Genomic DNA, 12,367 nt, shown 5'->3' with positions numbered 1-12,367 from the left:
CGGGCTTCCTCTCCTCTCACAGCTTGGCTGCCAGCCTTTGATGACTTTCACAACGTTCTCATGATCTCCATCATGTCAGCTATTAACGTGATTTAGCTGCGCTTACACAATGAGTCAGCGACACAACCGGAGATCTGTCAAGCGCAGGGTTATGACACGGATAAAAAGCTTTACTCCTCAGCACTAAATTGTTCTGAGAATCACTCTGCCTTTGCGTCTCACTGAGAGTATGTCTGTGCCTATTTCTGGAGTGTTCTGCTGCTTTGGCCCAGTGAACAAAAATGCACAAGAAAGAGGGAAAATTTAATGGCTCCCTTTCAGAAAATCAGAGAGCCAGTGCTATATTTGGACAGCATGAGATGGAGACAGCCCAGGGGTCTTGGCGATTGGGCCATCTATGCGTTGCGTCGTGATTCTAATCAAAGTGACGAGTGCACCGGGGTCAGCAGCGATGAGCACAGCATGGCATGGCAAAATAACGCCAGTCAGTGTGACAGCTGCACCATAAATCTACAGCTCCTCTCTGACACTCACTACTTATTGGTATAAATAATTCATCACTGAATGAGGACATTAACACTGACACTGTTGGGCCATCACAGGAAGCCTCATGACATCCCTCTTGACTGCTCTTGAAGAACACTGATTTTATTGTGCGGATTCCACTCAGGAAAAAGGTGCATTGAATGTAAAGCAGGTGCATCTACTAAGAGGGCATTGTGACTTTGTGTCTGCATATATTGTAAACTTCTGGTGTCGCTAAGTTTGGCTGTCAATCGCAGTTTCACACCTTGTTGTTTTGAACCAAGGTGTGAAAGAACAATATCAGTTTTTCAAACATGACATCTGATACATTAACTGCTTAGTACTAAATCAAAACTAAGAAACTGCAGAAGAAATTAGAAATATGGAGCTACTTTAAGAATCTCAACACATTACATGCTTTGATATTTTATCGACTTTTTTCTTCTTTCACTTATCTGTATCTCAAAGGCAGACCCTTGTGATGTTCCTGTTACATATTCACTGTGAGTGAGTGCCAAACCTTTCATATTTTTTTGCTTGTGGTATAAAGCAGTAAAGTCTTGTAAAAAAGAGAGTGGAAATCTGCAACAGGAATCACAGATTTATATGTGTATAAAACCACAAAAAAGATCAATGGTGCCACTAGAAGTGAAGAGTTATTGTAGGAGTTTTCTCAATAAGGTCAACTACCTGGGTCAGTGGCAGACATAATGGCCCCAAACAGGAGGCAGTCGGTGAGGAAGAATTCTCCATCTGCTGCTTGGCCCAACAGCACCATCAGTCTGGTGAAGCCGTACATGCAAGCCCTGGGATTGAGGACAAACAGACAGGAGGAAACACAGTGAAGTCATCAGGGAGTGCCAGCCAGACCAGGCCTATCAGTCATCCCCCTAACCACAGCAGGGCTTCCCCCAGAGTAGTCTGGGTAATGAGGCCAGACGCTACCAGCAGGTGAGTTGATCCATTTCCAGGCAGCGGCCGCTTAGCACAAGTGGACACATGAAGCTGCGCCGGGTAGCATTTCATTTAACCGCATTTATGTGACTGGCCGTATATGACTTGACAGGTGCCTTCCTTCAATCCTGCAGCCACTTGGATACCTGTATCCACACAGTCACCTATCCATCCATCTTCACCCTCTTCGTCCTTTTGTATGACACTATTATACGCACCCGGACATAATAACGTGGCACAAGAACTGTGAGTGTGTGTATATGTGTGTGTGTGTGTGTGCACAGAATCACCCAAAAGACTAAAAACCACTTTGTGAAGGGCAATGTGACAGAAATAAAACAGAGGCATTATTTTTATCAGCTCCGCAGCCAGGCACTAAAATAAATCTAAAATCTAACTGTCCCAGAATGCACCACAGAATTGTCTCATTTACAGAAAAAAAAAATACTGTACACTCTGAGACAAAAAAAAGCTTGATAAAATGCCTATTCAGCAGGCAACACTGCAGTGAAGCTCCTGAGAGGTAACTAATGTATGTTAAGCACTAATCCCGTTAGTGTGAAGTATCCCATAATAATCAGTATGCCAGCGTGTCCTCCGGGGAACCTCTCTGTCCACTGGCATAAATCTGTTGCCGTGGCAACGGCACACACGACCTGCCCCCGCGGGCAGGATTTAAAGCGTTGCCCTCAGGACACGCAACTAAGCAGCCTGATTCATGGATCTTAGAGGGAGACTCGGAGTTGGATGATGATCTGCATTGTGTGTGTGTGCATGAGACAGACATGGAGACAGGAAAAGACACAGGCAGATAAAGACAGAAAGAGGATGTACTTCGTCAGTTGAGTCCGTACGGCTCCTTTACTCTCATGACTCACTGTCTTTTCCTTAAAGGATGTGACAAACTTACCAGCAAGCCACACGATTGGCCCAATCTGATGCCTTAGCGTCAAAAAGCGTACACATGACCCAACATGTCAAAACCTGCTCTGCTTCCCACAGGAACTGGGAGTGTTTGACAAATGGTCTTCCACGGGAAAGACTAATAAATGGAACAAAGGAGGAGGGGAAGCGAGTAAAGACAATATATTTAACCCTATTTATTAGCAGGTTGGAAAAGCCCACCAATTCCGGCTAATATCTTAACTGTGTGTCCTTTAACCTTGGATGAAATTGAAAATAAAAATTATTAGAGTGGAGATCATTTATAATTAGGAGGATTATCAACTGGAGTAGCAGCTTTCAGACCCTCAGGATATGAAAGAAACACTGACATTTTTAATTGCTTTGGGTTGAAAATGGCTTTTTATAACATGGTTTCATAAAACCAAGGGCTTGTTGGTTTTTCTGATCACAGAAGATCCTGAAGTTTAAGAAGGAAAACATCACAATTGGACTTACAAGGTCTTCACACAGTCTGGTGTGCAGCAAATTAGTGACTCAGTAACAACTGGTTTATAATTTCCTCCAAAGTCTGAGAGTGCCATCTAGCTTTGTTGTGCCTGAACAGCAACACAACAGTATCGTAGCTCTCTCCCAGGTCCGTACTACATACTGTACATGTTCAAGTTCAATACATTAAAGAGCTCATACAGACATTCTGATTCATCTCAATTAGAAAAGCACAAATGTAATTAATTTCCTTAATATTTCAAGTGAATTTTATTTATATAGCACCAATTCACAACATATGTTATCTCATGGCACTTAACAGTCAAGAGAAGACCTTACAAATTTTAATTTTAATCATGGCTCTGTTTCAAATCAGTCATTTTCAGGATCCCAGTATCGTGCACACTGGCTCACTGCAAAAGCTTACTTACTGAGACAATTACACAGCACTAATTCATGCCATTATGCTTCTCCTGCAACCCAGCAAATCTGTGCAAATGCACAAACGACACTCACAGGTGCAAAAACATGCAGTAAACTGCACATGTGGTGGGACAGAGCAGGAAAAATTCTCGCAAAGAGATATGCCACATCTTAGGAAGAAAATATTTTGCATTTGGTTTGCAAAGAACATATATTGTGCACTTATCTCAGTACACTTCCAAATGTACAAACTGCACAATACAGTGGTGCATTTCTTTTGCCTTATTCTCTTTACTTATGGTCACTGAAAATGAGTGCAATTCTAAACCATCATGACTGAAGCCTGAACATATGATAACAAAAGAACACAGACTGGAAAAATCAATACAGCACTGTACTGGTGGCCTGTCTAGGGTGGGATAGACTCCAGCCCCCGACAACCCTACAGAGGATAAAGCTGTGTCTAGATAATGGATGGTTGGATGGAATATAGCCCTGTTGCATTTTTTGCTACTACTAATACGACAGAACTTCCTAAACATGAAATTCAGCACTAAAATGTATGCACAAAATGTTTGATAGTTTTTTTCCCTTGATTTAGATATTTTCCTACTATTAGAGTTGAGCAATAAATCTTATTTCCCTGTCATCGTAGGAAAAGTGAGAACATATGAGCATGTGCACAATACACATGGATTGAAATGTGATACAGAAGAAAAATCATTTAATTTAATTACAGATTTCATTCACACTCAGTATACAATCATGTGGCCAATCAGATGGAGCCCTGGTTACATGGGCCATGCAATCATACCATTTAGCAAATCTGATGAAGCCTCAGCTAGCCGTCAGCTACACTCAGATTAATAGGTGTCCATTTAGGGGCAACTGGGCAGTTAAGAAATATGTTTGTCAAGGACAATGTCATGAGACATTATTTTAAAGTGAGCTGGTTAAATTTCTTAAAATGTTTTATTTAAATTAATGTTCTGTTTTATTGGCTGGGTACTCAAGCATGATTTGTTCAATAAAAGCATATTTCAAATTATTTATTCAGTGGGCATAGTTTAGTGGATGTTTGAGATCGACGTTAGCAGTGTATCGATTAAATCTGAAAGACATAGGAACTGTAGAGCTAATACGCACACTTTAATATGTGTTGAAGTCATTTAAAGACTAATTAATTTTGTTGCATGTCGCTGAATTTCCATTTAGCACGTAGACTTATCAACATAACAATCTAATTCTTTTAAAAGGGGTAATGTGCAAGATTTTGGGCATAAATGTAACATTAATATAGCAGCAAACAATTATCTATTATGGAAAGATGTAGTGTTTTTGGGTATCCTTAGCATAGACTAAAATCACTCCTGTGTGCATTGCAATCTAAGCTTCTCTGTTTTATATTTTAGCAGCTGGTGTAGTTGCACGTGCATGTTAGTGCATGTGAGTCTCTGCTTTTGAAACTTCTGGCACTTACTCTGCTCAATCACACTGAGAATGACCTCATACAATACACTACAAAGTGAAAGTGCAGTGTAGTGTTCAGTCATTTCCCCCGAAAAGTGAAGAATTTAAATACAAAGCAGTATTTCATTTAGATGTTTTTGTTACATGTAATTGTTCACATCATTTAGTGTGAGAGTCTCTATTGCTGTTTTAAGGCTCTCCCCTGCTGTGTCTGTTTTCACACATTGTTCACTCCAGTCCAATCAATTTTAGAAACAGACACATACAGAATGGAACAGACGAGACTGGAGAAAAGGAGTGGCGGGTAAAGATTGTTTGAGCCGACAACAACTGGTTATGGCCATGTATTTTATAATGGTAGCACGGGCTAGTAGTTGTGTCTGGGTTATTTTTTGTTGGCTCTAATGTACATCGACTTTCTGGTTTCAAATGAAAGTCAATGAAGGGGGGAAGTGTGGCTAACATGCCAGCTTGTTTTGGTCTGAGATGGTGTTCTAGCGACATCCAGTGTTTCCAAATGTTGCACTCTATAAACTTTAATGTCAGATACTGAATAGGTGTCTCCCTATGTGAACTGTAATGATGCGTAACCAAAGATTTTATTGTGCAGACATGCTGTATTTTATGAATAAATTAGAATGATGTCCTTAAACCGAACCAAAAAGGCTCACGTTATTGTCAGTAAATGGTCCCAGGTTTTGTACTGTGGATCTTAAAACCAGCTACGTCAGCTATTCTCTTACTTTTGGACTACCTGACTTCTGTCTGTTTTATTGTATTTGTGTTGTGTTCATTTGTGTGAGCAAATAATACTCACCCTATGCACATGCAGCTGATTATGGTGCCCAAAAAAGCATAGGTTAGAACAGATCCCAGGTTCTCAATGAATCGTTTCTAGGATGTCAATGAGAAGGAGCTCCAATTAGTAAGACCCACAAAATGAGCAATGCAACATTTTACAACACAGTAACTTCAAATTCAGTTGACAGCCAGTACAATACACCACATGATAGTGCTTTTCCACACTGGTAGAGCACTCATACAAAGGGAGCAGTCCTTAGATAAGATCTTTTTCCCCTTGTGGGAGGCATGTCAGGACAGCAGTCTCACCTGATTAAGGGTGTAAGCTCCATGGAAGATGATGGGCGGCAGGAACAGATTGAAAAGGACCTCCGGATCAAAGGTCTCCTGTAAAAGACAGAGCCGTTGTGTTGGTGAGTGACAGGGCTCCGTGGGGAACAAAAGGACTCCGTTTACTGGATGTGACTGACTGACAGAAAGATTACACACACATCGTTCATTTTAGCAGCCCTGTTTTGGCAGACAGGCACCAGTTTAGTTTCTCACTGATTCCCAGTGTCATAATAGTCTCCAGGTGCCAAGATAATCTTATCTGTCCTCTCTTCAAAAAGAGAACAAAAAATTACTACATGTTGTTTTTTTTAAGTAACATAGGAAATGTGAGACTCCAGTCTAAAAAATTCACATTCATACTTGTGCTTTGTCAATTATTCCCACCCATGAACATTGAATTTTATGATAGGTGCACCAAAAAGTAATTCACGAATGCTTAAATAATATGTTACAGTTAGGAAAATGCTATATATTGTTCTCAAAAGAAACTCTAAACTCTCAGCCTGTCAACTATTTTGCATTACATCACCATAAAGCCCTCAGCCGTCTGATGATATTGATGAGATAATTACTGTGTTCAACATTAGCATGCGCTGCAAGCGTCCCGACTCAGACTCGAGGTGATTAAAGCAAAACACAATACAGAATGAGGAGTCTAAATGGTTGTGTGGGTCCTCACCACACATGCTCCCAGAATTAATGAGAATAAGTAAGTAACAGTGTTATATTCACAAAGATAACAGATGAATTAGCATTAAACTAAACCCAAGCTGCTAATCACAAAAATCTACATTACCTCCAATACAAACGCTAACTATTGCAAGGCACTTTTCTACATTCCGTGTACCTTCTCTGTCTGTTTTTTCATCCCAGCCAGTGTGATGCAATGCAAGTCACTCAGAAAGGTAGCCTTTCATGTCCTTCATCCTTGAATCCTTTTTATGTCCATTGTAGGTACATTCTGAGGATCAAACGGCAGCGATATTCAATTCAGATCAAAAATAATGCTGCTTTGTCCTGATTCCTACATCCCGCAAGGTCTCCTTACACTGCTCAAAAAATTTAATTCCAGTTCAATTAAATTTCACTCCAAAGGACGAGATGTGGAGATGACGCTCGCTGGAATATTGCTGCAGTCATAGACCTTTAAGAAAAACCTAGATTTGATTTTTAAAAAGGAACAGATGGACGGTTGAAGCAGCCTCAAGAGCTGGTTGGATAAAAACAGGCCTGTTTCTGTAAATGCTCTATTTCCACAACACCGGATTTTGGCTGAACATTTACCAGAGTGCAAGTGCGAATATGTGGAAGATTGCATTTTTTAAATGATCTTTTCGAACACTGGAAAGCCCCCTATAGGGGCTGAAGAGCCACAACGCTTTCTCATTAATTCACACTTGAAGTGGTTGCTAGAGCTACAAATTGCTCCTATCTATCTGCTACTATAACCCGCCTTAATATAAATTACTTTTTTTGGTGTGTGTAGCTGCAATTACCCTCATCGCAAAATATGCTTTTTTTAAATCTATGCAGACAATGTATGACAAATGCAAAAGTGCATAACAGAGACTGTAATCAATAAATTATGCATCTGCTGGTGGTTTTATTCTAAGGGCCACCTGCACCACAGAGTCTAGGATGGAGGTGTGTTGTATACACTAATTGCCTCTTCAGCTGAGCAGCACTAAATTTAATCAGACCACAAACTTTAATGCCCTACTCCCCAGTGGCACATAATGGACTCAGTAATGCAATGAAATCCTTATCTCTCCCTGCTAGGTCCCCATATGTATCAGGGTTAATGGCGTGAAGGCTGCACAGAACAGTCTGACCGATGTAATGGCCTTTGTGGTAGCCTCTGCTGGCTTGCTAATGAGACCCCCGCATTCAAAAGGGGCCAAAGAGTCCAAGCCATTAGCGAAGAACTACACTTGGCCTGAATGATTTGCAAGGTTCAAGGTTCACCAGCTCCCTTTCTCTTGGGTTGAAATATTGCTCGGAGACGGAAAAATACAATTTCATATGCACTCATTCCAGATTCTCTTATGCTCACTGGAGACAGCTGAAGCCCCGGCTCGTCGTTCGGTTTCTTTGATATGACAAATCTCTCTGATCGCACCGCAAAGAACATGAAAGCAAGCTGGGAAACAGTAATAAAACTAATGACAACTGAAAGTCCAGCTCAAGGCTTAGGTCGGATCTTCTACTTAGCGGTGATATTAGAGTCACTGGCTAATTCCATTTTTAACAAATAATTACTGACTGTGATTACTTTGCAACCCTTTGGCCTTCGGTCTAGTTAAAAACATAATTTCAGTTGCAGCTCAGTGACAAAAATAATATGAATATTCCACATTTTAACACACTGTTTAAAAATCCTCGTCTGTAGAAGCTCTAAGTAGCAATCTGATACCCCAAAACTGCATTCCAATTGAAAGTGACATACAGTAATACAGTAGGAGAAAACAGATGATCTTCAGTCTGTTAAGTGTAATAATAGTTTGGAGCAAACTGCTATTTGTGTCTGCGTTGCTCAGAAATACGATGGGTTACTTCTGTTCGGACTCTCAGTATCATCAGCAGCAGTGAAGCACACTATCACTGATGTTATATGCATTGCACATTTAATGCTTTGGTGTATTATTTACCATGTTATAGCCCCTTCAACTGCGTCACAGATGGTGGATATTCACACCCATTATTGTATTCTGGGTCACGGGTTGAGGTGTCCATGTCTAGTGAAGTAGAAAAAAGCTGCAGTGCTTGTTGAGATACCTAACTATCTCACATCTCTCCTGCAGTGCAGTAATATTGGCATCACGTGCAAGAGCGTCTCATTATGGGAGTACTGCATCCAAACTCTGAGAATGTCTTCAGAGGACCACTTCAAGAGAAAATAAATTGGATTTTCTAATTGTATTCACGCTATTTATGTTTGCATTTGTTGGCAGAGATGTACTTTTTACAAAATCGTAAAATAAATCTTTTTGTTGCCCATTGATTTGTCCCTCTGTGTTGCTTTATCTGTTCTACTCGAGCAGAATCTGTAAATAGTCTTTTAAATTTAATTTCCCCTTGTCCGCAGAGCACACCTGAAATTGTAATCTCCCCTATTTGTTGCCTAATACAACCCTAATACGGGTTAAATTGCTCTCTTGCCTTCTCTCTCTCTGCAACCACCACTATCTTGCTTTTATAATAACAAACAAACCATCCAAGTAATTTAGAGGAAACCCAATAACTAAGAACCATTAGAGGATCCTGTTGATGTAAATACCCAGCATGCACAGGGGACAAAATCTAGATGTGATCAAAGGCATGGCAATGAAGAAAAAAAACTTATTTCAGACAAAATAAAATAATATCAAAGACAAAAAGAGCATTCTGTCTGCTGCAATTTGTTTCAGATGTTCCTACTGCACTGTTGATTATGCAGCTTTTTAAAGCGAATGTTTTATTAGGACGGGTTGTTTCATTTTTCACTAGTGTCACAACCTGCAGAGCAAAGCCACATAAAAGATGAGTATTTTTGCTGTGTATATTCCAGCGAAGGTCAAACTGAATTGCCATAGTTACCGCATGAGGGGCTGAGATCAGTGAGCATCTTTGGTTGGTTTTTCCAACATGTCTGTAGCAGTGCCCATGTGATGTTGTGTTGAACATCAGGATGTGAGGCGTGTTGTTCAGACCGTGACAGGTGCAAACGTTCTCTATGTTCTCCATATGCTCTCTTTGGCCAAACCACAACCATCTCGCAGTTAAACCCAGAAGAATACCTGCAGAGGATTGCAAACAAAAAGAGCAGCTGTTACTAAAAGCATGGTAATTCTCTAATAGCTCACATTTTAAAAGGAAAATCATGCAGCACACTTTAAAAACAATGCTTCGGCTCAGCTTGGATCATTCATTTTGAGTTCGAAAAGCTTCGATTGTGTGGAGACCCAGGAGGGGGCACGAAATCCGTAAGTCAAGGTGAGGAAAAATTAAGTAATCAAGTCAATTTCTTTAAGTTACATCAAATTGAATTTAGTTTTAAAACCAACGATCGCAGAAATTAGAGTTTAAATTACACACAACATTGAGTTGATGCAATTACCAACATTAGTATGTTAACCCAACTGATCAGGCGGGCATCACGCAATTTAAAAAGTTTATCTAAATCAGCAAGTTTAATTTTACATCTCGCATCCATACATTTATTTAAGTAGGTGGGAATAGGTTCCTTGAATAACTTTTTATAATGTTTTTGCAACAATCCTATAGATTACAACAAAGCAAGCAGCCTGAACTGGGTATGCAAATGTGCCGCATACAGGGAATTTATACATATTACATGTGTCAAAACATTAGTGAAAACGCAAACCTTTAACTATACTACATGCATCAAATACACTGCTTCTTTATGACACTTTAATGATATATCTGGATCTACCAGGTAATTAATGCATCCTATTTGTTGCAATGGATTGTCCAAATTAAAAGTCTGATGCTATTTATCACCATAAAGCAAAACAACCACCCATTTGACAAAATATTAATTAAACATGAGTCATGAAAAAAATGTCCCTATTCTGATGTAGCTGAGAATATCATAACCTTGAGCTAGATTACATCAGACTGTCAGTGATTTTTGTGTTATGGGTAAATAAGTCTAAACTATGCTCTCATTAGACTTTTTGGAAGATATGGCTCTAAACTTCATCAGTATTAAGGTCTACAGCTGTGACTGACATTGATTTATTTTTATCATTCTGACACATTACTTAAACTGTGCCTCCAGGAAGTGTTGTTGAATGACGGCTTCCTTTCTCAGTACTCTGCGAATAAACAGGCTGAGGCTACTTACCATAAAACATTGCAGCTCCAGTTTCATTCAGGAGTCTGTACTTGAACTGTTTGAACTTCCACACGCTGAGCATAGTTAGAAGAGCCAGACTAAGCGCAGCGAGCACCAATAACGCCGTATCGTCCTGCTTGTGTTTCACAGAGGCCGACATCTTCAAACCCAGGTCAAACTTTTCGGAAACAAACTGACTCAACTCAGCCGCAGCAACATCCGCATCAGCAACGGCGCCGAGCCCGCGATGCCTTCAGGGACGCTTGGAAATCTGCCATTTATTTTTCACATGTGTACATTAACTGCGTCAGTCCGTGTCAATTCAGATTTTGTTATTGTTGGTATCGTACTTCGCATGATGTGCTTCGATAAGCATAAGATTTTTTCATGATGTGTGTTGAATTGTCACGTTTCTCTGTGCTGTGTTCAGTTCAAGTACATGTAACAAAATAGGCCTCTTTTGGTGTTAAATTGCAACACGAAGACAACATGGAAGAAAGTAGTAACTTTGCACATACACAGACAGCATAGACACATATGCACACCAGTTTGTGGTCCTAAAAATGCCAAAATAGCAAAATAATGGATCTTGCCACATATCAGTTCTGCTGGTGTTGGAGGCCTCAAAGGTTGGTGAAATGTCAACTAAAGACTGCATTTTTAGTGGGAAAGGTGGATACATATACATATATTCACTTACAACAACTTTCTGGGTTCCCAGTGCCAGCTTTGTTTGAAAACTTTGCACTTTTTTTTTTCAAGGGCAAATAATTAAAAATTTGGCCTCTGCTGGAGCCATTCATCTGTTTGGTCCAACTGAAAACAATTTTGTCTGTGTTCTCACCAAATTTCTTGGCACTGGTAATTGCGTTTCAGGATAAATTGAACTTTAAATATGTCTTCTCAGCTAAGATGATTTTGCAAAAATGAAAATATGTGTGGTAAGAAAAATGGAATTCTTAAAATTCAACAAAAATGCTTTTTAAAACTTTGCTTTGAAGAGAAAAATCAGATACAACACAGCAATATATATGCTGAATTCTGTAGGAACTGACACTGACTGACCCGGCTATATACATTTTGCCCCACCGATGGAAATAAAATAAATAAATATATGTTGGTATTTTTGCGGAGCATTTTGATAACTTTTGATCACCCATGTGTGTAGTACATCCTGGCCGAATTTCATCTCTCTCGGTGTTACCCTGTTTGAGTTTATAGCTTTTGAAAATGTCTAAAAATGACCCAAAATCGTCAAAACATATGACATATAATTCAAAATGGCTGACTTCCTGTTGGATTTTGGTCATGGGTGTCAATTACATTTTTGTGTGTCTTGATGAGTTACATATGTGTATGTTTTTATGTTCAGCTAATATCATTTCCTCTGGACAATGTTTGTGGTGTTAGAAGTGGACGTTTGTAGGGAGTTTTCAGTTGCGATATTTAATGCATAAATATTTGCAGTGGTGGTTTCACTGCAAGCATCTACTGATGTCACCAGTGAAGTAAATAAAAACAGCATTTGTTGAACTTTACGCCTCTCAGTGTCTGCAGTTAGTTTAGCTGAATCAATGCAAAGATATTTCTATTTTTCTACATGACAGGAATGTCAGTGAAATCCAAATGCTA

The 12,367-nt window shown here is 39.7% G+C and overlaps 1 protein-coding gene across 1 annotated transcript in view; it reads right to left on the bottom strand.

Annotated features, from left to right (window-relative positions):
• The window catches only part of LOC111582925 (sodium/hydrogen exchanger 9-like), a 70,480-nt gene extending 59,529 nt beyond the window's left edge, over positions 1–10,951 (bottom strand). Inside the window, exons 1-5 of the mRNA XM_055007269.1 lie at positions 10,745–10,951; positions 9,475–9,674; positions 5,875–5,952; positions 5,582–5,658; positions 1,216–1,331 (exon numbers count right to left, since the gene is read on the bottom strand). Of these exons, the coding sequence (XP_054863244.1) occupies positions 1,216–1,331; positions 5,582–5,658; positions 5,875–5,952; positions 9,475–9,674; positions 10,745–10,895 (622 nt within the window). The 5' untranslated portion in view covers positions 10,896–10,951. The remainder of the gene's footprint in view (positions 1–1,215; positions 1,332–5,581; positions 5,659–5,874; positions 5,953–9,474; positions 9,675–10,744) is intronic.
• Between the last annotated feature and the right edge of the window lie 1,416 nt (positions 10,952–12,367).

Source organism: Amphiprion ocellaris, chromosome 22 (assembly GCF_022539595.1).
Source record: "Amphiprion ocellaris isolate individual 3 ecotype Okinawa chromosome 22, ASM2253959v1, whole genome shotgun sequence".
In the NCBI taxonomy this organism is placed as follows: Eukaryota; Metazoa; Chordata; class Actinopteri; family Pomacentridae; genus Amphiprion; species Amphiprion ocellaris.
Note: the sequence above shows the minus strand (reverse complement) of the source record. Positions and strands in the feature narration are given on the sequence as shown.